Genomic DNA, 27,549 nt, shown 5'->3' with positions numbered 1-27,549 from the left:
CCTTCACTGCATTCACATGTTGTATAACCACCACCTCTATCCAATTCCCAAACATTTCTATCCCTCCCGGGTAAAACCCTTTATTCATTAAGCAGTTTCTCCCCATTCCTCCCTCCGTTGCAACCCCTGGCAACCACCAGTCTGCACTCTGTCTCAATGGATTGATCTATTCTGGATCTTCCATAGACATGAAATCATAAAATAAGTGGCCTTTTGTGTCTGACTTCTTTTACTTAGCATAATGTTTTGAAGTTCATCCATGTTATAGCAGGTATCAGAACTTCATTCCTTTTTATCAGTGGATAATATTCCATTGTGTAATTGTTTATCTATCCGTCCATCCATCAGAGGACATTTGGCTGGCTATTGAATAGAGCTGGTATGAACGTATGTGTGGAGGTACTTGTTTTCGCTTCTTTTGGGTAAACATTTAAGAGTGGAATTGCAGGGTCATATGGTAATTCATTGTTTAACTTTTGGAGGGAACCACCAAACTATTTCCACAGTGGCTAAACCTTTTATACTCCCATCAGTAATGCACAGAGTTCCAGTTTTTCCACATCCTCTCCAAAATTTATTTATTTATTTATTTTAAATTATAGCCATCCTAGTGGGTGTGAAGGTGTGAGGTGGTACTTTATTATGTTTTTTTGTTTGTTTGTTTTGAGACAGAGTTTCACTCTTGTTGCCCAGGCTGGAGTGCAGTGGCATGATCTCGGCTCACCACAACCTCCACCTCCTGGGTTCAAGCGATTCTCCTGCCTCAGCCTCCCAAGTAGCTGGGATTACAAGCACACATCATCACGCCTGGCTAATTTTGTATTTTTAGTAGAGACAGGGTTTCTCCGTGTTGGTCCGGCTGGTCTCAAACTCTCAACCTCAGGTGATCCACCCACCTCAGCCTCCCAAAGTGCTTGGATTACAGGCATGAGCCACCGCACCCAGCCTTATTGTGGTTTTAGTTTATATTCGCCCAGTGACTAAGGATGTTGAGCATCTTATTGGCCATGTATATGTCATTTTTTTGGAGAAATGTCTATCCAAGGCCTCTGCCCTTTTTCTTTTTTTTTTGAGACGGAGTCTTGCTCTGTCACCCAGGCTGGAGTGCAGTGCGGCTATCTCAGCTCACTGCAAGCTCCACCTCCTGGGTTCACGCCATTCTCCTGCCTCAGCCTCCCAAGTAGCTGGGACTACAGGCGTCCACCACCATGCCCGGCTAATTTTTTTGTATTTTTAGTAGAGACAGGCTTTCACCCTGTTAGCCAGGATGGTCTCGATCTCCTCACCCCATGATCCGCCTGCCTTGGCCTCCCAAAGTGCTGGGATTATAGGCATGAGCCACCGTGCCCGGCCTTGCCTCTGCCCTTTTTCGAATTGGGTTGTTTGCATTTTACTGTTGAGTTGTAGGAGTTCTTTATATATTCTGGATATTAGACCTTTATCAGATGTATGATTTGCAAATGTTTTCTTCCCTTTTGTTGATTGTCTTTTTACATTCTTGACAATGTTCTTTGATGCACAAAAGCTTTAATTTTAATGAAGTTTATCTGTTTTTTTCTTTTGTTCTTGGTTGGAAGGCAACTTTTTTTTTTTTTTGAGACGGAGTCTCTTTCTGTTGCCCAGGCTGGAGTGCAGTGGTGCCATCTCAGTTCATTGCAGCCTCTGCTTCCCAGGTTCAAGGAATTCTCGTGCCTCAGCTTCTCAAGTAGCTGGGACTACAGGCACGTGCCACCACGCCCAGCTAATTTTTGTATTTTTAAGTAGAGATGGGCTTTCACCATGTTGGCCAGGCTGGTCTCTAACTCCTGACCTCAAGTGATCCGCCTGCCTCAGCTTCCCAAAGTGCTGGGATTACAGGCGTGAGCCACTGCCCCTGGCTGGAAGGCAACCTTTTGAGAAAGCTTTAATTAGGGAAATCTGAGGTCAAGTCCTAGTTTTAACATTCTGTCTTTTATCTTGAGAGGCCCCACAATTTTCTGAGCCTTGCTTTCCTCATCTATAATGTGGGTGATGATACCCGCTGTGTCGTGTGCTGGGAGAGGTCAGAGGCCAGATTCGTTAAGGTGGACTGGCACTAGCAGACCCTCCAGAAATGGCAGGGAATATTATTAGAAGAGGGAACTTTTCTTTTCATTCCTATTCTCTTTGGAAGCTATTTTGAATCCTAACCTTTTCACAAGAATCTTACCTTTTTCAATTTGGAAACTGGTATTTCAGGACAAAAATCTCAGAATTTTATACGTCTGTCTGTCTCTGAGCTAAAATGACAATCAGTCTAATGTGTATGTGTGTGTGTATATATATATATATATATATATATATATATAAAATTTCAAAAATTATTAAGTAGCCTGCCATTGTTTTCAGCCTACTAGTAATCTTTATCACTTTCAGTGTGTTTCATAAACTCATGATATGTCAGGAGCCTTTGCTGTTTTGTTGTGTATTTAAGTGAAATGTACTTTGATGGAAGTTATTTTTCTATTGTAGCTGTGGTTTCTTCTGGTCCATTTTCCTTGTCACTTTCTGCTTAACCCTTTAAGAAATTAAATACAGGCATTATTTCAAGGAGTGTTAAATAATTTTGCCTTCTAGGACACCCTTTTGAGGATCTTTCTTCTTTTCTTTTCTTTTTTTTTTTTGTTTGAGATGGGGTCTTGCTGTGTCACCCAGGCTGGAGTACAGTGGCACAATCACAGCTTACTATAGCCTCGACCTCCCAGGCTCAAGCGATCCTTCCACCTCAGCCTCTCAAGTAGCTGAGACCACAGGCATGCACCACCATGACTGGCTAATATTTAATTTTTTTTGTAGAGATGCGATCTGGCTATGTTGCCCAGACTGGTCTTGAACTCCTGGGCTCAAGCAGCCTCTTAAAGTGCTGGGATTACAGGCATGAGCCACCAAGCCCAGCCTCTTTTTTCTCTCTTAGGCACCTATGTTTTTAAAGTGACACGGGACCCAGTTGTGATGGCGCAGTCCTCACACCTCACACCTTATCCCAGCTATCCTGGACTCTGAGGCAAGGGGATTGTTTGAGCCTAGGAGTTCTAGAAAAGCGTGGGCAATATAGATCCCATCTCAAAAAAAAACAAAAAAAACAAAAACCTGTGGTAGGTGGACTCTGGGCATTTGGTCATGGAAGGGTGAGCTGGAGACATCCAATGTACCAGCAGCTGGGGAGGCGAGTGTGTGACCTTCAGAGGGAGGAGGTTCCTCTAGTGGCCGGGACATTTTCCTGGCCCATGAAGCTCGTCTGCAGAAGTGATTCTGCACCTTCAGTTCAGCTGTGACTGTTCAAGATGCATCTCTTAAGATAGTCCTGCCTTTCCATTTTGAGATTCACAGACCTACATACTGAGCTGAAGTTAGCTCAAGCTAATGTTAATTGTACTTATTCCTGATGGCTTTTTAAAGAAAAGTTCAGCCTGAAGGATCTTTGCCATGCATGAGATCCCTGGCTTCCTCTTCTCTGCCTTAAGCTGATTGGGGCAAGACCATATATCCCAACATACTTGCCTGTGGCCTTCTTTCCCTTCTTTTCAGAGTAACCAACGAGTAGACCTTTACAAGTGGAAAGACGGCAGTGGGGAAGTTGGCACAACCTTACAAGGCCACACTCGTGTCATCAGGTAGGCACCAGCCCTCCACAGCTCCTTGGCTGTCTTGCTTTGTCACAGTCCCCTGGGAACGAAATGATGATGCCATCCTCCTTGCATGGCTTGACCGTCTGTGTCGCACAGGTCCCGGGTGGTCAGCGGGTTATTAGCATTCACTGAGATGGTGGTGAAGAGCACAGTGAGGAACAGCCGGCATTTAGGAAGCACCATCGCGTAGCTGTTGACCCCCATCCCAGACCATATCCCGGATGGATATAGTCCAGTCCAGGGTAAAGGATTAGAGCTGACTTTTTTTTTTTTTTTTTTTTTGAGACGAAGTCTCACTCTGTCGCCCAGGCTGGAGTGCAATGGTGCAATCTTGGCTCACTGCCACCACCGCTTCCTGGGTTCAGGTGATTCCCCTGCCTCAGCCTCCCGAATAGCTGGGATTATAGGTGTGCACCACCACGCCCGGCTAATTTTTTTTTTTTTTTTTGTGGAGACAGGGTTTTATCACGTTGGCCAGGCTGGTCTTGAACTCCTAACCTGAAGTGACCCGCCTGCCTTGGCCTCCCAAAGTGTTGGGATTACAGGCGTGAGCCACTGTGCCTGGCCTAGAGCTGATTTTCGACATAGGAGAGGAGTGGTTATGCAGCAGAATCCCCCAGTTCATGATCAATGGTGCCTGGGAGGACATGCGGATGTCAGGGAGTGGCCCTTGGCTTTCTCTCCGGCAGCAGCGGTTACAGAGCTCCTGCGTCACAGTTCATTACCCAAGGGCACAGCCGCCTCCCAGTCGAGGCTTCCAGTTGGTTTCGAGTTTTCCTTGATCCACTCTTTCCCTGGGTCACTGTTTCTGGGCTAAGCTGACCTGGAAGTGCTGGGAAAGGTGAGACACCTGGGTCGGGTGGAATGTTCTGTGCAGTTGCTGCCTGTCTAGGAAGGAGAACATGGGTAGGGGACACCACAGGCCTCTGGCCCTCTCTGGGTGCTGCATGGCAGTGTGGCAGTTTGCCGCTGCTTAAGGATGTTGGGTTTACCCAAGGTGCCTCTGGTGGAATTTGATTTAGAAAATGATAAAGATTACTTTATGTGTTTTTCCTTTGTTTGTTTATTTAGAGAGAGAAATTTTGTTTGTTTGTTTGTTTGTTTTGAGATGGAGTTTCACTCTTGTTGCCCAGGCTGGAGTGCAGTGGCACGATCTCAGCTCACTGCAACATCTGCCTCCCAGGTTCAAATGATTCTCAAGTAGCTGGGATTATAGGTGTGTGCCACCACGCCTGGCTAATTTTTGTGTTATTAGTAGAGACGGGGTTTCACCATACTGGCCAGGCTGGTCTCGAACTCGTGACCTCAAGTGATCTGCCCGCCTCAGCCTCCCAAAGTGCTGGGATTACAGTCGTGAGCCACTGCGCTCACCCCAGAGAGAGAATGTTTTAAGTTGAAGCACTCCATTTCTTTTCTGGGAGCAGATGATGGTATAGCTGGCGAAGGACCTGACAGTTTCCTTCCAAACTCATGTTCGTTCCCAAGGAACTTTGGACATTCTCAGCCTAAACCACATTAAGAAGCCCGTTAACGATGACATTCTGAAGCCACTGGAGACTCGATGTGCTAGTGCTTTGGACCTGGACTCTGAATTTTTTTCCTTTTCTTTGTTCTGTTTATTCTTTGTGTCCCAGCGACTTGGACTGGGCGGTGTTTGAGCCTGACCTCCTGGTTACCAGCTCTGTGGACACCTACATCTACATTTGGGATATCAAGTAAGAACAATTAGGAGGCATAACCACTTGGTTGGGGGTGATTTGGGACCTTTGTTTTAGAGATCAAGTGTCTTAGTTTGGTTTCCCCTCGATACAGACCTTGAGACAAGTTTGAGTGAGAGATTTGAGTGCAAATATATTATTTGAGAGTGAAAGACACAGTTGTAGGGGGATAGAGAAGAGAGCCAGGACCTCTCCAGGCAAGACCTTAAGGAGAACTCTTCCCTAGTTAGAGTCTGTCCTCCCTCCCTCCCTCTCTCCTTCCCTCCCTCCCTCTCTCCTTCCCTCCCTCCTTCTTTCCCTCCCTCCCTCCTTTCCTCCCTCATTTTCACCCTTCCCCCTTCCCTCCTGTCTTTCCTTCCTTCCTCTCTTTCTTTCCTTTCTTCTTTTTTTTTTTTTGAGACAGGGTATTACTCTGTCACCCATTCTGGAGTGAAGTGATGTCATCTCAGGTCAGTACAGCCTTGAACCCCTGGGCTCAAGTGATCCTCTCACTTCAGCCTCTTGAGTAGCTGGGACCACAGGCACTTGCCACCATGCCCAGCTAATTTTTATTTTTTTATTTTTTATTTTTGTGGGGACAGAGTCTTGCTGTGTTGTCAGGCTGATCTCAAACTTCTGGCCTCAAGCAGTCCTTCCACCCTGGTGTCCCAAAGTGTTGGGATTATAGGTGTGAGCCATTGTACATGGCCTGTAATTTGTTTTCTTTCTTTCTTTTTTTTTTTTTTTGTTGAGACAGAGTTTTGCTCTTGTCGTCCTGGCTGGAGTGCAATGGCACGATCTTGGCTCACTGCAACCTCCGCCTCCTGGGTTCAAACAATTCTCCTGCCTCAGTCTCCCGAGTAGCTGGGATTTTAGGTGCCTGGCACACGTGGCTAATTTTTGTATTTTTAGTAGAGATGGGGTTTCACCATGTTGGTCAGGCTGGTCTCGAACTCTGACCTCAGGTGATCCGCCCACCTTAGCCTCCCAAAGTGCTGGAATTACAGGCATGAGCCACCGCACCTGGCCAGCAGGTCTCTCTTTAGACTTCTTTTTAAGGCCCTCACAGCGGATCTACCTACTCCAAGTTCCCGCTGAAAGGAAAGCGAAGAATTGTGTGCAAAGGGTGAAAAATACCAGGTGGGTGGTGGCATATAAATTGGGGATTTGATTTTTTATTTTTATATTTCAGAGACACAAGGAAACCTACTGTTGCACTGTCTGCTGTTGGTGAGTGTATGCTTCTCCCACCTCACCCTGGCGCCTCGGTTTGTCTTCATTTTCTTCCTTCCAGTTCTTTCCCGTTCCTTCCTATTCCTTTCCATCTCCCTCTCTAACTGCCTCTGTCTGGGCTGCGCCATGGCTGAGTGGAATTGTAAGTCTCATGTTGTTGCAAGGGGCTCACTTTAGGCTGCTCCCAGAAGCCACAGTTAGGACTGTTGGGTGTGGAGCAGGACCTCATATCAGAGTCCAAGGACAAGAGCCAAGTTGATTTGTTTGTAACCTTTTTATAGTGGAAAATTTCAAACATTCTGTAAAAATAGGGAGAAGAAAATGAACTGCCTGTGTTCATCGTCAGCTTCAACACTTGTTATCATACATCCAATTTTATTTCATCTTTTCCTCCACCCAGCATTTCACCTCCACCTTCATCCCCCTTGTGATTTTTTTCTTTTCTGAGACAGAGTCTTGCTCTTGTTGCCCAGGCTGAAGTGCAGTAGTGCAGCCTCGGCTCACTGCAGCCTCTGCTTCCCGGGTTCAAGCAATTCTCCTCCCTCAGTCTCCCAAGTAGCTGGGATTACAGGCGCCTGCCACCACACCTGGGAGATTTTTGTATTTTTAGTAGACACCGGTTTCACTGTATTGGCCAGGCTGGTCTTGAACTCCTAACCTCAAGTGATCTTCCTGCCTTGGCCTCCCGAAGTGCTGGGATTACAGGTGTGAGCCACCATGCCCGGCCCTCTTGTGATTATTTTGAAGCTACATATCATATCATTTCTTCAACAAGTATTTCAGTGTATGTTTTGCAAAAGAAGAATCCCAATATCATACTTAAAAATACCTAAAAATATTAACAGTAACTCTTTAATATCATCAAGTATCTAAGCAGCATTCAGATTTCCCCAGTAGTCTCTCTCTCTTTTTTTAGTTACAAATTGTTTGAAAAATGGTATCAGTGAGAATCTAAATAAAGTCCATACCTGTAAGTGGTTGATATATTTCTCATCTTTTTAAGTCTGTCTCCTTCTCCTTTTTGGGTTTGTGTTTTTCTTTTCCTGTAGTTTATTAAAGCAATAGTTCATCCTGTGGTTTCTCCACAATTAGATTACACTGATTGTATCTGCATGTTTTTTTTGTTTTGTTTTGTTTTTGAGACAGAGTTTTGCTCTTGTTGCCCAGGCTGGAGTGCAATGGCGGGACTACAGGCATGTGCCACCATGCCCGGCTAATTTTGTATTTTTAGTAAAGATGGGGTTTATCCACGTTGGTCAAGCTGGTCTTGAACTCCCGACCTCAGGTGATCCACCCGACTTGGCCTCCCAAAGTGCTGGGATTATAGGCTTGAGCCATCGCAACTGGCCCATGGTGTTGTTTAACATGGATGAACTAAGTCTTTGTAGTTACATTCTGATCTACCTGTTTTCATTGCTTAGTTGGAACTGACCTTTTCTGGAATTCTCAACTGGGGCTACTAGGGAATATTCCCAGCACTTCCTGAGAGTAGAATGTGGAGTAGAACTGGTATAACTTATTTACACAGATAAAGCTAAATTGTCAATATTTTGACATCCTTTGTAAAAGCATGTGTTATCTGTCTCTCAAATTCTGTCCGTTTGTATCTCCTTGGTGCATTGGAACACACATTTGGTGTTTGCTCTGAAATGGTTACTGTACATGATACTTTTTCCCTCTCTACCCCCACGCCTTTTTATGTAAAGGCCTTTAGCATCATGACTGTATTAGCAGCTGGATGATATGATTTGTGAAGTTAGAAACCACTTCTTTCTTTCTTTTTTCTTTTTTTTTGAGACAGATCCTCACTCTGTCTCCCAGGCTGGAGTGCAGTGGTGGAATCTCAGCTCACTGCAACCTCCACCTCCTGTTGTTCAAGCGTTTCTCCCACCTCAGCCTCCCGAGTAGCTGGGATTACAGGTGCGCACCACCACACCCAGCTAATTTTTGTATTTTTAGTAGAGACAGGGTTTTACCTTGTTGGCCAGGCTGGTCTCGAACTCCTGACCTCAAGTGATCTGCCTGCCTCGGCCTCCTAAAGTGTTGGGATTATAGGCGGGAGCCACCACACCCGGGCAGAAACCATTTCTTTCTTATTCAGTTCTGTAGACGAGTGTATGTATTTGTGCGCTACAGGCATTTGTGCCTGATCCAAGGAGATACTTAATATAGTAATACAGTAATCCCCCCTCATTCTCAGGGGACACAGTCCAAGACCCCCATTGGATGCCTGAAACCACAGATAATACTGAACCAAATATACTATGTTTCTTTTCTGTACATACATAACTAGGATAAGGTTTAATTTATAAATTAGGCACAGTAAGTGATTAACAGCAACAACTAATAATAATAAAATAGAACAGTTGTAACACCGTACCGCAATAAAGGTTATATGAATGTGGCCGGGTGCGGTGGCTCACGCCTGTAATCCCAGCACTTTGGGAGGCTGAGGCGGGCGGCTCACCTGAGGTCAGGAGTTCGAGACCAGCCTCAACATGGAGAAACCCCGTCTCTACTAAAAATACAAAATTAGCCGGGCGTGGTGGTGCATGCCTGTAATCTCAGCTTCTTGGGAGGCTGAGGCAGGAGAATTGCTTGAACCTGGGAGGTGGAGGTTGCGGTGAGCGAGATCACACCATTGCACTCTAGCCTGGGCAACAAGAGCAAAACTCTGTCTCAAAAAAAAAAAAAAAGTTATGTGAATGTGGTCTGTCTCTCTCTCTCTCAGAACGTCTCCTTGTACTGTACCGGGAGTGACTAACACTGTAGAAGGTGGACCCGCGGATAAGGGGGACTAAGCATTTGTTGCATGGATAGATGAATCAAACCCCTGTGCTTCTGTGCTAAGTGCTTAACAGTTCTGCCCCCCGCCCCCACCTGCTTTAGGTACTTATGATCTGAGACATAGACTGGCTGCAGAGGGCGTGTAACTGAATAGAAATACAGGTGGTCTACAGATGCCTCAATCACATTCTCCTGACTTTGTTACTTACATTTATAGGTTTCTTTTTTTTTTTTTTTTTTTTTTTGAGACAGAGTCTCGCTCTGTTGCCCAGGCTGGAGTGCAGTGGCACGATCTCAGCTCACCGCAAGCTCTGCCTCCCGGGTTCTCGCCATTCTCCTGCCTCAGCCTCCCGAGTAGCTGGGACTACAGGCGCCCGCCACCACGCCCGCCTAATTTTTTTGTATTTTTAGTAGAGACAGGGTTTCACTGGGTTAGCCAGGATGGTCTCGATCTCCTGACCTCATGATCCACCCGCCTCGGCCTCCCAAAGTGCTGGCATTACAGGCGTGAGCCTCTTTGCCTGGCCACATTTATAGGTTTCTAAGTTAGATTAGTTTTAGGGAAACCCTAAAAAGGACAGTGGTTCTTTTTTTTTTTGAGACGGAGTCTTGCTCTGTCGGCCAGGCTGTAGTGCGGTGACACGATCTTGGCTCACCGCAACCTCCGCCTCCTGGGTTCAAGCGATTCTCCTGCCTCAGCCTCCCGAGCAGCTGGGACTACAGGCATGGGCCACCACACCCAGCTAATTTTTGTAATTTTAATAGAGATGGGGTTTCACCATATTGGCCAGGCTGGTCTCTAACTCCTGACTTTGTGGCCTACCTGCCTCAGCCTCCCAAAGTGCTGGGATTACAGGCGTGAGCCTCTGCGCCCAGCTGAAAGTGGTTCTTTTTTTAGCCTGCTTGTTCTCATTGCTTTTTTTTCTGTTATAGATCTTTCTTAAAAAATGGAAGTAGAAGACTTCTTTCCTTTGTACTCAGTGAGGTTTCTCAGTGGTGCAGAGCTACCCTGGGGGAAAAGAGGCAAGTGAGAGGCTTGTGGACCTTGATAAGCTGCTGGATCTAGCATACCCCGAGTGGTACAGCCTCGGGTACTGCCTGCTTCCCAGAGCCTGTGGTCCCCATCTCTCAGGGGGCACATTATTCATGCCCTTTGGGATAGGGAGTCACGTTGTGAGTATTCCAGAGTGTTCTCTGTGTCTGAGAGTTCTCATAGCCCGGGACCTCCATTCGACCCTGGTGTAATGATTTTTTTTTTTTTTTTTTGAGACAGTCTTGCTCTGTTGCCCAGACCTGAGTGCAGTGGTGCAGTCTTAGCTCACTGCAACCTCCCCCTCCTAGGTTCAAGCAATTCTCCTGCCTCAGTCTCCCAAGTAGCTGGGATTACGGGTGCACGCCACCACACCTGGCTAATTTTTGTATTTTTAGTAGAAACAGGGTTTTGCCATGTTTGTCAGGCTGGTCTTGAACTGCTGACCTCAGGTAATCCGCCTGCCTCAGCCTTCCAAAGTGCTGGGATTATAGGTGCAAGCCACCGCGCCTGGCCTCTGGTATAATGATCTTGATAAAGCAGGTTGCATTGAGGGGGCTTCCCAGAGTCCCTTGGGAGCCCTCGAGTTCTGATGCCTCCCCACTGGGAAAGGTGTGTTCTCTTGGACTCTTAAGTAACTCTGTCAAGGAGGTAGAGCAAGCTCCTCTCACTCACTTTCTCCTCCAGCTGATATCCTTCCTTGCAAAGAAGCCACCTCCTAATACTCTTCCTTGCTTCATCTTCACTGGTCTCCACCATTTGTTCTAGACGACATAAGATACCCTATGTCTCAAGAAAGAACAAGACAGACAAATAGTGTCATCAAAACCAACACAGCATATCCTTGGACAGGACCAAGTTCTGGGCTTAATGCTGTATGTCCTGTTGGGTTCTGAGTCATTGCTCTGTCGTACTCGGGGCTTCTTGGATCAGGTAGCTCCCCAAAGATGTGGATCTACTATGGCCTTCCTCAGTAATAAACACCAGGCAGAGGGACAGGTGTCACAGCAGGAATGTCATGTGTGCTGTGAGCAAGGGCAGGAGGAGACAGGAAGGAGTGCTGTCACTTCAGTTCTGGTTTGGCTCTTGATTAATGATTTATTTTTTAAAGGTCAGCTAGAAGTGCCACTATGTCCCAGTTTTCCATGTCTCAGCTCTTTCTGGCATCTCACATTATGCCTCCTGTCTTAAGTAGCCCTTTTGTCACTAATGTATCAATGACACTCTGTATTGGCAGAGAGGGAAAAGGACTGAGGTCACATACTGCCAAGGGTGTTCCCTTTCCCTTATCAGTGTGGTGCCAGTGGCCACGGCTGACATAGCTGATGGGGAGTGGGGTGCGGGGAGCATGTAACCCTTAGGACAGAATTGGTCAACATCGGGGCTTATTCTGTAGCTGGTCTTCAGCTAAGGCTGTGTTTTTCTAAGACTATTGCTCAACAATTAAAAAAAAAAAAAGGGGGCAGGCATAAGAGCTGAGGCTGTTCTAATTAGGAGTGCAAGCAGGTGTCATTTGGGGATGAGAAAGGGTCAGGTTGTGTGACAAGTCAATTACTAGCCAGCAGTGCCATGCTCAACTACTGCTCTGTAAGAAACTATGTTTTCCTGCTGATTCTGCTCAGAGTGACCTGTAGATTTTTTCCCCTGAGATTATTTCCTCAATTAGGTGACTATGATCCTGTTCCCATGTGTTAATTCATTTATTTTTTGGCTTCGTTTTATCTGGAATAGTGGAGTTGGTGCAGTCACAGAAACTTGAAGGGTTCTGGGCTTATTCAGCCAGAACTCATTATCCAGCTCCCCTGGCTGTGCTCCGCTCTGCTTCCGAAAGCACCAAGGGCAGCAGCTTTCTTCCCTGATTTTTCTTTGCAGCGGGTGCCTCCCAGGTCAAATGGAATAAAAAAAATGCTAACTGCCTTGCCACCAGCCATGACGGCGATGTGCGGATATGGGATAAGAGGGTGAGTAATCTCTTTTTTCCCCCTTGTTGGTCTTTGATCCCTCCCAGAGGGTGTGAAGATGATTTTATGAGTGTCAGGACTTGGCTTGAGAGTCCGGGGAACCCTGTGCAGCATGGTAAATGGCCATTTTAAGCTCATAGTACCAGACGATATTTGCGTCTCAATCCAGTGTTGAAGGAAACTAGGGAAGTGAGACATTAGGAACAGTGGTTGAAAAAATCAGCTCCATTTTGCCACCTCCTAATTATGACACCAGATAAGCCACCGTCACTTCTCTTAACCTCAGTTTCCTTCAAAATAAAGACACTAACAGTGTGTGTGTCAGTGGGGTTAAGCCGTGGAGCCCAGGCGCTATTCTAGAATTGTCAGCAGGCTTCTTATCCCTGCCCCCGCTTGCAAAGTGAAATGTATTTGTTCTCGGATGCCTGCCATCCTGAATACTTCCAATAACGATGAGCAAGGTAGGGCGCTCATGATGCTTACATTTACTCTTACAAGCCTAGACATCCCATCAGCCTCAAAGTATTCTGCATATCACTCATCCGTTCTTACTGCAGCAGCCCATGGACACCTAGGGATGGAAACAGTGCTGGGTCCTTGGCTGTGGCTGTAATGGAAAGTCTACTGAAGTTGATTGTGTTGGCCTCAGTGAGGGTCGTGGCACAGGGAAAAGGCCTCCCCTGCATTGACTGCCAGACTGTTAGGTAATAATGAACAGAGCCATCACTGCCATAAGACCTGGGTGTAAATCCTGCTTCCTGCCTGTGAGACCTGGGGCTACAGATGCTCAGGCATTGTGGGGATGGCTTGTTCAGGGATGTCCCCACTGTCTTATCTTCCGGCTGCTCCCTTCCCTTCATACGTTTGGAAGAGAAGCGAGAAGTGGAGCAGAGATCAGGTGTGGCAGATCCTGTCTGCTGCATTAGGCTCCAGGACATGCTGGGGAAGCCTTATGTGGCAGAAGCCCTCTGCCTTAGATAGCTCTTACGTGAGAAGGTGATTTCATAGAGGTTGGGCAGGTGCATCTTCTTTTTTTTTTTTTCTTGAGACAGAGTCTCATTCTGTCGTCCAGGCTGGAGTGCAGTGGGGGCCTTGGCTCACTGCAACCTATGCCTCCCAGGTTCAAGCAATTCTCCTGCCTCAGCCTCCCCAGTAGCTGGGACTATAGGTGCACACCACCACGCCCAGCTAATTTTTGTATTTTTTAGTAGAGATTGGGTTTCACATGTTGGGCAGGATGGTCTTGAACTCCCGACCTCAAGTGATTTGCCCACCTCGGCCTCCCAAAGTGCTGGGATTACAAGCGTGAGCCACCACGCCTGGCCACATCTTCTATATGTTAGTTTTTGTCTTCTGTTCCTTTATGGCCATTTTCCCCTTCTTTTTTTTTTTTTTTGAGATGGAGCCTCATTCTGTCACCCAGACTGGAGTGTAGTAGTGTAACTATGGCTCACTGCAGCCTCAACCTCTTGGGCTCAAGCTATTCTCCTGCTTCAGCCTCCTGAGTAACTGGGACTACAGGTACCTGCCACCACACCCAGCCAATTTAAAAAATTTTTTTTTTTGTAGAGACAAGGTTGCTGAAGCTGACCTCGAACTCCTGGGGTCAAGCGATCCTCCCACCTCAGCCTCCCAAAGTGCTGGGATTACAGACATGAGCCACTGCTCCTGGCCTTCTTTATTTCCTAACTAGTGATTGGTTTTATTCAGTTTGTCACTAGAACAGCATTTTCGGCTGGGCGTGGTGGCTCACGCCTGTAATCCCAGCACTTTGGGAGGCTGAGGCGGGTGGATCACGAGGTCAGGAGATCGAGACCATCCTGGCTAACACGGTGAAACCCCGTCTGTACTGAAAATACAAAAAATTAGCTGGGCGTGATGGCGGGCGCCTGTAGTCCCAGCTACTCAGGAGGCTGAGGCAGGAGAATCGCCTGAACCCGGGAGGTGGAGCTTGCAGTGAGCCGAGATCGCGCCACTGCACTCCAGCCTGGATGACAGAGCAAGACTCCGTCTCAAAAAATAAATAAATAAATAAAATAAAAATAATGATACTTAGGACTTCTGCTCAGGTGAGTTGTAGAACTTGTTGATTATATTTTCACTTCTCTGGCACTTTGTAGTGTCAAAGCAGCACTGATGGCAGCAAGCATTACAGACTTCACAAAGTTCAGTGTCAGTGCTAACAGTGGATTTTAATCCAGACTCATGTATGACTATCATATTAACATTTACTGAGCATTTATTGTACATAGGCATTCTTTTAAGAGTTTTACATTTATTGATTAATATCTCTTTATAATTAGCCTTTAAAGTACATGTTTTTGTTTGTTGTTGTTGTTGTTGTTGTTGTTGTTTTGGGAGACAGAGTCTCACTCTGTTGCCTAGGCTGGAGTGCAATGGCGCATTCTTGGCTCACTGCAACCTCCACCTCCCAGGTTCAAGCGATTCTCCTGCCTCAGCCTCCTGAGTAGCTGGGATTACAGGTGCCCACCACCACGCCTGGCTAATTTTTGTATTTTTAGTAGAGACAGGGTTTCACCGTGTTGGTCAGGCTGGTCTTGAACTCCTGACCTCAGGTGATCCACCCGCCTTCGCCTCCCAAGGTGCTGGGATTACAGGCGTGAGCCACTGCGCCCGGCCAGTGCGTGCTATTATTATCCCTGTTCTACAGATGAGTAAACTGAAGCAAATTTGCTGCCAAAATTTGAACCCAGGCAGGCTGGTTCTAGAGACTGCACTCTGTTTTTTGTTTTTGAGACAGAGTCTCCCTCTGTCTCCCGGGTTGGAGTGCAGTTGCACAATCATAGCTCTCTGCAGCCTCAAACTCCTGGACTCAAGTGATCCTCCCAGCTGAGTAGCTGGGACTGCAGGTATGCACCACTATGATGAGGTAATTAAAAAAAAATTTTTTTTGTAGAGATGGGAATCTTACTGTGTTGCCCAGGCTGGTCTTGACTTTTGGTCTCAAGTCATCCTCCTGCCTTGGCCTCCCAGAACACTGGGATTATAGGTGTGAGCCACTCCACCCAGCCTGGAGACTGCACTCTTATCCTCATAGACTAATGCTAATTATGGAAGTAATACATGCTCTCTGTAGAAAATATAAATGAAAAAATAAAAATCATTCATAATCCTACTACCCAGAGACAAATGCTAACATTTTGGTGTTTTCTGTTCTTATGCTTTTTTTTTTTAAACTTAGTTTGTCGTACTGTGTACGTAGTTGTGTACACTTTTTTTTCATTTAACATTAGAACAGATGCATTATCCTCGTACTATAAGCTCTAAGTATAATTTTCAGTGGCTACATCATATTGTATCATCATTTGGTGTCGCATAGCTGTAGTATATTGATTCAGCTTCATTATTTCCCATTTGTTGATCATTTAGGTTTTTTTTTTTGGTTTTCTAGTGTTTCAGATAACACCAAGATGAACTTCTTTTATATCTAAAGCTTTTTGTGAGTTTGGATCATTCCCTTAAGACAGGAAAAATTTTGGGCTGGGAAAAGTGGCTCAAACCTATAATCCCAGCACTTTGGGAGGCCATGGCAAGAGGATTGCTTGAGGCCAGGAGTTCGAGACCAGCTTCACCATGTTGGCCAGACTGGTCACAAACTCCTGACCTCAGGTGATCCACCCACCTTGGCCTCCCAAAGTGCTGGAATTACAGGCATGAGCCACTGTGCCTGGCCTGTTTATTTTCTATGCTTATTAATCATGTATTGTTTTTTCTTGTGATGTACATTCATTCTCCTTTGGAATCTTAGTGCTCCATCACTTTAAGATGCATGGTTTTACCCTCTTGTTGAAGCTGGGTCCATTTGGATGTCTCAGTCTCTCTTCTTGGGTGATCATGGGGGAGACGAGTGGGAATTGTCAGACTGCACTGTTAAAGTGTGAGGCTGGGCACAGTGGATCGTGCCTGTAATCCAAACACTTTGGGAGGCCAAAGCAGGGGGTTCGCTTGAGCCCAGGAGTTCAAGACCAGCCTGGACAACATGCAAAACCCCATCTGTAGAAAAAAATACAAAAAAATTAGCCAGGCTTAGTGGTGTGCACCTGTAGTCCCAGCTACTTGGAGGGCTGAGGCGGGAGGACTGCTTGAGCCCAGGTAGTTGAGGCTGCAGTGAGCTGTGATTGTGCCACTGCACTCCAACCTGGGTGACAGAGCAAGACTTCGTCTCAAAAAACAAAAAAGGGGGTGAAAAGCATCTACTACCTTGTATCCTTCATTGAAGTGGGAAGAAACGAGGCTCACAGGCGCATTTTCAGAGCATGTGAAGGAGCGTTGGATAAGTCTTTTGGTCATGGTGTTTTGTTTGGCTTAACCAAAACAAACAAAGTCTGTGTAGGGTAGAGACAGTATCTGGTAGTATTTTTGCATCCTCACTCATTACCTAGCAGACTTTTACGTGATAGACACTCAAAGAGTTCTTTCTAAATTGATAATATTAGGTGCTGATCTGTTGCAGAAACCCAGTACAGCAGTGGAATATCTAGCCGCCCACCTCTCCAAAATCCATGGCCTGGACTGGCACCCAGACAGCGAGCACATTCTTGCTACCTCCAGTCAAGACAATTCTGTGAAGGTCAGTGGCACCCATGGGGAAGTTGGAGGAGCAGTGTTTGGGTGGCATCAGGGATGTATGATTCCACCTTGGTTGGAAAGCTGCAGTGTGTTAGCACAGTATGTATTTCACGGTGCATGTGCTTCTTGGGCAACTGAACACATAAATTTGGTTATGTTGACCAGCGAAATGCGACAGAGCGAGACCCAGCATGGTGCTGTTCAGCATAACCACATTGTGTTATGATGGCAGAGTGACATGCCATAGCATCTCCTCTGATATGTCTCTTAGAATTTGTTCAGAAGGTTTTCGTCTTTCCCTTTGTGAAAGGAAGTCAGAGACAAAAGTACTTAGAAAGGGAAAGAAGTTGGCCGGGCATGGTGGCTCACACCTGTAATCCCAGCACTTTGGGAGGCTGAGGCAGGCAGATCACTTAAGGTCAGGAGTTCAAGACCAGCCTGGCCAACATGGTGAAACCTAGTCTCTACTAAAAATACAAAAATTAGCTGGGTGTGGTGGCGCACACCTGTAATTCCATCTACTTGGGAGGCTGAGACACAAGAATCGCTTGAACCTGGGAGGCAAAGGTTGCATTGAGCTGAGATTGATCCACTGCACTCCAACCTGGGTGACCGAGCGAGACTCTGCCTCAAGAAAGGGAAAGAGGTTCCCTTGCAAAGAAGCTGCAAGGAAGTCAGATATGTATGACAGATATAAGTAAAGGAGAAAAGTCTACAGTTGTTAAGGTTTCAAAGTTTACAATTAGTCTATTCCTGGTGGAAAAACAGCTGCTCCCTCACATGCTTATCGTATGTAGAAAGTTCTGACGTTTTCAGGCATCAGCATTGCACAATTCAGGGATAGAGTCATTTTATTAGTGATTCTCTAACTTACAGGAAATGCTCAAGATTTTATGTGTTTCAGTAACCCGATTATTTCTGGTTTATCACAAGGTACAGTGTTGTTTGTTTGTCTTTCCTCTCTGTGGCATGGGATGTTCACCCTTGGTCAGAATGATGGCAGGGCAGAGTCATCTTTGTTCCAGTAGTTGCTCCTTGTGGTCAGGTCTCTGAGGACAGGGGTTTGACCACAGAAATTGGTTTAGCAATTTTATGATTCAGTGTCATTTATTTAATGCTTTGTTGTATTTATATAGTCATATATGACATCTTTGTGGTATGATTAGCAAAACTACAGTCATATACTAAGTTAAAAGTTAACTCCTGTCTTGAAGTTTGTAAATCTCTTAGGGTTGTAAGTTATTTTTAATGTGTCAGATGTGACTTTTTTGTTTGTTCGTTCATATTACGTTTGATTTTTTGTTTTTTTTTATTTATTTATTTTTTGAGACTGGGTCTCACTTTGTCACCCAGGCTGGAGTGCAGTGGTGTGATCTCGGCTCACTGCAACCTCCGCTCCTGGGTTCAAGCGATTCTCCTGCCTCAGCCTCCCAAGTAGCTGGGATTACAGATGCACGCCATCATGCCTGGCTAATTTTTGTATTTTTAGTAAAGACAGGGTTTAACCATGTTGGCCAGGATGGTCTTGAACTCCTAACCTCAAGTGATCCACCCATCTCGGCCTCCCAAAGTGCTGGGATTACAGGCATGAGCTACCATGCCCGGCTGCATTTGGGTTTCTGTCCCTGTACCCCAATCAGCTTGTCTCCCAATTCAGGAACCAGAAGCCATCCAGTTCAACTCTACCTCTTTCTATGAGATGCCCAAGTTTGTTGATACTCAGTGGCATCTTTCCTACCTGTGAGTCTGGGGTTTCCTAGGTAATAAAGCAGGTAACAGCCAGTTTCCTGGGAGGACTTTATAGGCATTATTTCCCCATACAAAGTCTTCTCTGTTCTTTACCAGCAGGCTTAGCTTATTAATGAAATGAGATTTTTGGCATGGTATTTGATTTATTCCACTATATCCTAGAAGCAAGACAATTTTTTTTTTTTTTTTTTTTTTTTGAGATGGAGTCTTGCTCTGTCACCCGGGTTGGAGTGCAGTGGCGCGATCTCAGCTCACTGCAACCTCCGTCTCCCAGGTTCAAGCGATTCTCCTGCCTCAGCCTCCTGAGCAGCTGGGATTATAGGTGCATGCCACCATGTCCAGCTAACTTTTGTGTTTTTAGTAGAGATGGGGTTTCACCATGTTGGCCAGGATGGTCTCAATCTCTTGACCTTGTGCTCTACCTGCCTTGGCCTTCCACAGTGCTAGCAAGACAATATTTATTGAATGTATGTAAATAGCATGATCATAAAAAGTGAAGAAACTTAGAAAAGGGACTTTGCATAACATTCAACCATTTTTTTTAGTAGATAAGGACCAATATATGTAATTTTTCTACATAATCATTTTTAAGTTTATATGACAATTTATTAGCTCATAATTTATATTAATTATTTTTATTATATTTTTATTTTCTAAATTCTAAGGGGTCAGCTGGAGCAAGATATCACTAAATGTGTATTTCACTTCAGTTTATAAATTATTTAACTACAAAACAATTGAGTTGAAGGTTAGGGATAGATCAAGAAGAAAGAAAAGAATTTTTCTTATGTGGCCCTTAGAAATAGAACATTAACTACAATTAAATGAGTTCATATCATTTTACATAATCTTTTTTTTTCCCTGATCTTGGGTTAACAGCAGCCTATTTCACAAAATTGCTGCCTTCTAGACAAAGAGATTCCTGGAAATCCAGACATAGTCGCTTGGTACATTCTTTTTCTTTTGAGACAGAGTCTTGCTCTGTTGCCCAGGCTGGATTGCAGTGGTGTGATCTTGGCTTGCTGCAGCCTCTGCCTCCCAGGTTCAAGCAATTCTTATGTCTCAGCCTCCCTCAGTAGCTGGGATTACAAGGGTGCACCAACATGCCAGGCTAATTTTTGTATTTTTAGTAGAGATGGAGTTTCACCATGTTTGCCAGGCTGGTTTCAAACTCCTGACCTCAAGCAATCTCCCTGTCTTGGCCTCCCAAAGTGCTGGGATTATCGGCATGAGCCACCATGCCCGACCACCCTTGGTACATTCTGCTGAGAAACATGTAGCTTTGAGTCTGTTTCCTAGGACATCAACCCCCAAGGAAACCTGGTTCTTTTTTGACCAAGGCTCTTCTGATATTTCTTTATATTTCTCTTTCTCTATAAAGATATGTATATATCTATATATAAAGAAAAAATATATATTTTGTTTCACTCTGTTGCCCAGGCTGGTTTTGAACTCCTGGGCTCAAGCAGTCTTCCTGCTTCAGCCTCCCAAAGTGTTGGGATTACAGGTATGAGCCACACCTGGCCCCTGATATTTCTTCAGAGGACTTTTTTCTGATATGTAGCTTGTAGCAGGAACCCTTTGGCAAGGGTAAATGAAAAGGAGAAATTATCTGTGAATGGGGGGATGGAATGGCTCCGGTTAATTTGTAATAACTACCTGTATCAGATTGAAATAGAATGACGTCTTCTGTTTGCAAATGACATGTAATCGTTTTATAAGACTGCATCAGTGATTGCCTTGAGAGCAAGAGCATGTTATGAACAGTGAGGATATTATCAAATCTCCAGGGTCCTCTAATTAATCCCATAAATTGTATAATTGTCACCAGTTGGTGAACATATTTAAATCTAGAAACAAAATCTTTCTTTTTTTCTTAAAAAAAAAAGGATTAATCTTGCTAACAGTTATATGCCAGTCTTTATGCATGAACGTGAATATGTTTCTATCCAAATTGAAAAGTAAACAGTTGCTGAAATGTATTCATATTAAGAACATTTTACTTGTATATAATTAATCTGGGGAGGCTGAACTTTTCTTTGCTAGCTTTCCACATACTGTGGATTTGATAATAGGGAGGCATGCACAGTGTAGAGCTCATTAAAAATCTGCAGAATGACAAGCATACCTAATTATTTTGAGTATCATTCCTTTTATAAGTTGAGGGGCACATTTTTTTTGCTTTGCATTCTTTTATTTATTTATTTATTTATTATTTTTTTTTGTTGTTGTTGTTTTGTTTTTTTGTTTTTTTTATTGATCATTCTTGGGTGTTTCTGGCAGAGGGGGAATTGGCAGGGTCATAGGACAATAGTGGAGGGAAGGTCAGCAGATAAACAAGTGAACAAAGGTCTCTGGTTTTCCTAGGCAGAGGACCCTGCGGCCTTCCGCAGTGTTTGTGTCCCTGGGTACTTGAGATTAGGGAGTGGTGATGACTCTTAAGGAGCATGCTGCCTTCAAGCATCTGTTTAACAAAGCACATCTTGCACCGCCCTTAATCCATTTAACCCTGAGTGGACACAGCACATGTTTCAGAGAGCACAGGGTTGGGGGTAAGGTCATAGATCAACAGGATCCCAAGGCAGAAGAATTTTTCTTAGTACAGAACAAAATGAAAAGTCTCCCATGTCTACTTCTTTCTACACAGACACAGCAACCATCCGATTTCTCAATCTTTTCCCCACCTTTCCCCCTTTTCTATTCCACAAAACCGCCATTGTCATCATGGCCCGTTCTCAATGAGCTGTTGGGTACACCTCCCAGACGGGGTGGTGGCCGGGCAGAGGGGCTCCTCACTTCCCAGTAGGGGCGGCCGGGCAGAGGCGCCCCCCCACCTCCCGGACGGGGCGGCCGGCCGGGCGGGGGCTGACCCCCCACCTCCCTCCCGGACGGGTCGGCTGGCCGGGCGGGGGGACGGGGCGGCTTGCCGGGCGGGGGGCTGACCCCCCTACCTCCCTCTCGGACGGGGGAGGGGTGAATTATAGTTTACCCTGTGGCCATGTGGGAAACCCAAAAGTAGTTTAAGCTGAAAAGACATCTTGACCATTTTATTATTTTGAACATAGGACCTGACTTTGGCAAAAAAGAGTTGTTATATAAGGGTCTAAAGATAAGAAATGGCTGGTGCGGCGGCTCACGCCTGTAATCCCAACACTTTGGGAGGCCGAGGCGGGTGGATCGCCTGAGGTCAGAAGTTCGTGACTAGCCCAGCCAACATGGTGTAACTCCATCTCTACTGAAAATACAAAATTAGCTTGGTGTGGTGGTGCAGCCTGTAATCCCAGCTAGTCGGGTGGCTGAGACAGGAGAATCGCTTGAACCTGGGAGGTGGAGGTTGCAGTGAGCTGAGATCATGCCACATGCACTCCAGCCTGGGCGACAAGAGCTAAACTCCATCTCAATAAATAAATAAATAAATAAATAAATAAATAAAATAAAGATAAGAAATGATTGCAGTCTTGATATATAGTGAAACTAAAGTTAAATACAGCAGTAAGTGATAAAAATTATTAAGAATGGTAGCATTTTTAAAAAACAAGGGATTTAGGCATATCATTCAGGAGCTTTATGAAAAACACAAAAAGTAACAGTATTTTGGTGAACCTCTGCTCTCTAGGTGTAGACTAAGTTTTTACTGTTTTAAACAAATGATGTGCTCAGAGATCAGTTGCTGTTTAAATGGAAATAAAACCTACATTTTAGGTGTGATTTTTCTTTTTTAGAGACAGGATCTCACTGTGTCACCCAGGCTGCACTCCAAGTGGCATGGTCACAGCTCACTGCAGCCTTGAACTCCTGGGCTCAAGTGATCCTCCCACCTCAGCCTCTCAAGTTGCTAGGACTACAGGTGTATGCCACCATGTCAAATTATTTTGTTTTTTTGTAGAGGTAGGGTCTTGCTATGTTGCCCAGGCTGGCATTTTAGTTTTATTCCATTTGTGTACTATCCATATAATGTTTTGCACAAAAATCTTTCCCACAAGGCATTTTTTTTTTTTTTCTTTTTTATTGACCATTCTTGGGTGTTTCTCGCAGAGGGGGATTTGGCAGGGTCACAGGACAATAGTGGAGGGAAGGTCAGCAGATAAACAAGTGAACAAAGTTCTCTGGTTTTCCTAGGCAGAGGACCCTGCGGCCTTCCGCAGTGTTTGTGTCCCTGGGTACTTGAGATTAGGGAGTGGTGATGACTCTTAACGAACATGCTGCCTTCAAGCATCTGTTTAACAAAGCACATCTTGTACCGCCCTTAATCCATTCAACCCTGAGTGGATACAGCACATGTTTCAAAGAGCACAGGGTTGGGGGTAAGGTCACAGATCAACAGGATCCCAAGGCAGAAGAATTTTTCTTAGTACAGAACAAAATGAAAAGTCTCCCATGTCTACCTCTTTCTACACAGACACGGCAACCATCCGATTTCTCAATCTTTTCCCCACCTTTCCCCCCTTTCTATTCCACAAAACCGCCATTGTCTTCATGGCCCGTTCTCAATGAGCTGTTGAGTACACCTCCCAGATGGGGTGGTGGCCGGGCAGAGGAGCTCCTCACTTCCCAGTAGGGGCGGCCGGGCAGAAGCGCCCCTCACCTCCCGGACGGGGCGGCTGGCCAGGTGGGGGGCTGACCCCCCCCACCTCCCTCCCGGACGGGGCGACTGGCCGGGCGGGGGGCTGACCCCCCACCTCCCTCCCGGACAGGGTGGCTGGCCGGGCAGAGGGGCTCCTCACTTCCCAGTAGGGGCGGCCGGGCAGAGGCGCCCCTCACTTCCCCGACGGGGCGGCTGGCCCGGCGGGGGGCTGACCCCCCCACCTCCCTCCCGGACGGGGCGGCTGGCCGGGCAGAGGGGCTCCTCACTTCCCGGTAGGGGCGGCCGGGCAGAGGCACCCCTCACCTCCCGGACAGGGCGGCTGGCCGGGCGGGGGGCTGACGCCCCCACCTCCCTCCCGGACGGGGCGGCTGGCTGGGCGGGGGGCTGACCCCCCCACCTCCCTCCCGGACGGGGCGGCTGGCCAGGCGGGGGGCTGACCCCCCCACCTCCCTCCCGGACGGGGCGGCTGGCCGGGCGGGGGGCTGACCCCCCCACCTCCCTCCCGGACGGGGCGGCTGGCCGGGCGGGGGGCTGACCCCCCACCTCCCTCCCGGACAGGCGGCTGGCCGGGCAGAGGGGCTCCTCACTTCCCAGTAGGGGCGGCCGGGCAGAGGTGCCCCTCACTTCCCCGACGGGGCGGCTGGCCCGGCGGGGGGCTGACCCCCCTACCTCCCTCCCGGACGGGGCGGCTGGCCGGGCAGAGGGGCTCCTCACTTCCCGGTAGGGGCGGCCGGGCAGAGGCACCCCTCACCTCCCGGACAGGGCGGCTGGCCGGGCGGGGGGCTGACCCCCCCACCTCCCTCCCGGACGGGGCAGCTGGCTGGGCGGGAGGCTGACCCCCCCACCTCCCTCCCGGACAGGGCGGCTGGCCGGGCAGAGGGGCTCCTCACTTCCCAGTAGGGGCGGCCGGGCAGAGGCGCCCCTCACCTCCTGGACGGGGCGGCTGGCCAGGCGGGGGGCTAACCCCCCACCTCCCTCCCGGACGGGGCGGCTGGCCGGGCGGGGGGCTGACCCCCCCACCTCCCTCCCAGACAGAGCGGCTGGCCGGGCAGAGGGGCTCCTCACTTCCCAGTAGGGGTGGCCGGGCAGAGGCGCCCCCCACCTCCTGGACAGGGCGGCTGCCCGGGCGGGGGGCTGATCCCCCCACCTCCCTCCCGGACGGGGCGGCTGGCCGGGCAGGGGGCTGACCCCCCCACCTCCCTCCCGGACGAGGAGGGAGGACGCTCCTCACTTCTCAGACGGGGTGGCTGTCAGGCGGAGGGGCTCCTCACTTCTCAGATGGGGCGGTTGCCAGGCAGAGGGTCTCCTCACTTCTCATACAGGGCGGCCGGGCAGAGACGCTCCTCACGTCCCGGACGGGGCGGCAGGGCAGAGGTACTCCCCACATCTCAGACGATGGGCGGCCGGGCAGAGACGCTCCTCACTTCCCAGATGTGATGGCGGCTGGGAAGAGGCGCTCCTCACTTCCTAGATGGGATGGCGGCCGGGCAGAGACGCTCCTCACTTTCCAGACTGGGCAGCCAGGCAGAGGGGCTCCTCACATCCCAGACGATGGGCGGTCAGGCGGAGACGCTCCTCACTTCCCAGACTGGGTGGCTGCCAGGCAGAGGCTGCAATCTCGGCACTTAGGGAGGCCAAGGCAGGGGGCTGGGAGGTGGTTGTAGCCAGCCGAGATCACGCCACTGCACTCCAGCCTGGGCGCCATTGAGCACTGAGTGAACGAGACTCCGTCTGCAATCCCGGCACCTCGGGAGGCCGAGGCTGGCGGATCACTCACGGTTAGGAGCTGGAGACCAGCCCAGCCGACACATCGAAACCCCGTCTCCACCAAAAAAATACGAAAACCAGTCAGGCGTGGCGGCGCGTGCCTGCAATCGCAGGCACTCGGCAGGCTGAGGCAGGAGAATCGGGCAGGGAGGTTGCAGTGAGCTGAGATGGCAGCAGTACCGTCCAGCTTCGGCTCGGCATCAGAGGGAGACCGTGGAAAGAGGGGAGAGGGGAGAGGGGAGAGGGGGGAGGGGGGAGGGGAGAGGGGAGAGGGGAGAGGGGAGAGGGGAGAGGGAGCTCTATCTACCACACAGTCTTCCCGGAATGGCATTTTTGTTTTACAAGAAAATCCATAACATTTGGCCAGCTTTGTCAACACGTAATATATTAGGCGAAATTATTCCACTTTTCTCCTTGATAAATCAAGAAACACATGTATTATCTTGCAAACACATCCTCTTACAATCATAGATAACATTTGACATTTTTAAAGCAGCAGAAGTAAGCATGTATACTAATGTGATCAAAAGGTATTTGTAAATCCTTTCACCCTATTAAGTGGACAATCAATAAACAATCAAGACTGGGCATGGTGGCTCACCCCTGTAATCCCAGCACTTTGGGAGTCTGAGGAGGGAGGATCACTTGAGCCCAGGAGTTGGAGACCAGCCTGGCCAACATAGTGAAACCCCATCTCTACAAAAAATAAATTACCTTGGTGTGATGGTGCATACCAGTAGTCTCAGCCACCCATAAGGCTGAGGTAGGAGGATTGTTGGAGCCGAGGAGGTTGAGGCTGCAGTGAGCTGTGATCACACCACTGCACTCCAACCTGGGTGACAGAGTGAGACCCTGTCTCAGATAAATAAATAGTATCAAAATAAGGAGCAAGGATAGTTGTGTGTGTGTGTGTGTGTAAAAATTATGTTTCATGACTCAATTTTCAAAAGATACTCTTGGCTGGGTGTGGTGGCTCATGCCTGTAATCCTAGCACTTTGAGAGGCCGAGGTGGGAGGATCCCTTGAGGCCTGGAGTTTGAAATGAGCCTGGACAACATAGTGAGACCCTGTTTCTAAAAAATAAAAAAATAGCTGGGCTGGTAGCATGCACCTGTCATCCCAGCTACTCAGGAAGCTAAGGCAGGAGGATTGCTTGAGCCCAGGAGTTTGAGGCTGCAATGAGCTGTGATCAGACCACTGCACTCCAGTTTAGGTGACAGAGTGAGACCCTATCTCTTAAAAAAAAAAAAAAAACATAAATATATATATGTATATATATAAAATTATGCTTAAACATTATATATTCAAAGGTTATTAATATCAGTTCAAGGTCTTAAAATTAAAGATTTTGAAATTATAATTTAAGTTGATATAACACAGAAGCAAAAGTTTATATTAAGAGTTTGTTAGAGAAATATTAAACATATTTACCTTGATACTGTAATGGAATAGCTAAGTTGTTCTTTTTTTTTTGAGACAAGATCTTGCTCTGTTACCCAGGCTGGAATGCAATGGCACAGTCACAGCTCACTTCAGGCTTGACCTCCTGGGCTCAAACGATCTTCCCATGTCAGCCTCCAGAGTAGCTGGGACTACAGGTGCAAGCCACAATGCCTGGCTAATTTTTGAGGTTTTTTTTAGAGATGGGTCTCCCCATGTTCACCAGGCTGTAGACTCAGCTCTTGTGATCCTTATTATTATAGAAAGTTCAGCCGGGTGCAGTGACTCATACCTGTAGTCCCAGCACTTTGGGAGGCTGAAGCGGGCAGATTGCTTGAACTTAGGAGTTTGAGACCAGCCTGGGCAACATGGCAAAACCCCATCTCTGCAAAAAATGCAGGAAATTAGCCAGGCATGGTAGCAACCACCTGTAGTCCCAGCTACTTGGGAGACAGAGGTGGGAGAGTAGCTCAAGCCCAAGAGGTCGAGGTTGTATTGAGCCAAGATCATGCCACTGCACTCCAACCTGCCTGAAAAAGGGAGACCATCTCTCAAAAAAGAAAAAAGAAAGTTCATAAGAGCAAACATTTTTTTAAAAGCATCAGTTGTTTTCATTCATTCGATTTAATGTAATTTTTATATTTTAATAATTTTAAATATTTTGTGGAAATGATAACTCCTGTAATTCATATAAATAGTTACATAATTTAGGAAGTTTAAATTAATTAAGCTTTCCATGAGAAAATAAACCCATGGCTTATTTAAGTTAGAATAGTATGTTAAAAATCAATATTTATACTGTGATAAAGTCAGGAAAACACACATAGATATTTATAAATCCAAATTATCAAACTACATAGTCTGATTTCTCCAGGGATTCATCTTCATTAGAACATTACCTGAACTTTTTTCTTCCCTTTTTCTTTTTTTTTTGGAGATGGAGTCTCGCTCTGAGACATTACCTGAACTTTTTTCTTTTCTTTTCTTTTCTGTTTTTTTTTTTTTTTTTTTTTTTTTTTTTTTTGAGATGGAGTCTCTCTCTGTCATCCAGGCTAGAGTGTTG

General features: G+C 46.9%; 1 protein-coding gene across 4 annotated transcripts in view; it reads left to right on the top strand.

Moving 5' to 3' along the window:
- WDR59 (WD repeat domain 59) overlaps positions 1 to 27,549 on the top strand; it is a 114,963-nt gene that overhangs the window by 30,251 nt on the left and 57,163 nt on the right. For 3 of the 4 annotated variants that reach the window (XM_003829526.7, XM_034940707.4, XM_034940708.3), the window contains 5 exons: positions 3,547 to 3,632; positions 5,282 to 5,362; positions 6,537 to 6,574; positions 12,267 to 12,355; positions 16,830 to 16,946. In XM_003829526.7, the coding sequence (XP_003829574.3) occupies positions 3,547 to 3,632; positions 5,282 to 5,362; positions 6,537 to 6,574; positions 12,267 to 12,355; positions 16,830 to 16,946 (411 nt within the window). The remainder of the gene's footprint in view (positions 1 to 3,546; positions 3,633 to 5,281; positions 5,363 to 6,536; positions 6,575 to 12,266; positions 12,356 to 16,829; positions 16,947 to 27,549) is intronic. The other variant, XM_034940709.3, reaches the window with a different exon arrangement.

Source organism: Pan paniscus, chromosome 18 (genome assembly GCF_029289425.2).
Source record: "Pan paniscus chromosome 18, NHGRI_mPanPan1-v2.0_pri, whole genome shotgun sequence".
In the NCBI taxonomy this organism is placed as follows: Eukaryota; Metazoa; Chordata; class Mammalia; order Primates; family Hominidae; genus Pan; species Pan paniscus.
Note: the sequence above shows the minus strand (reverse complement) of the source record. Positions and strands in the feature narration are given on the sequence as shown.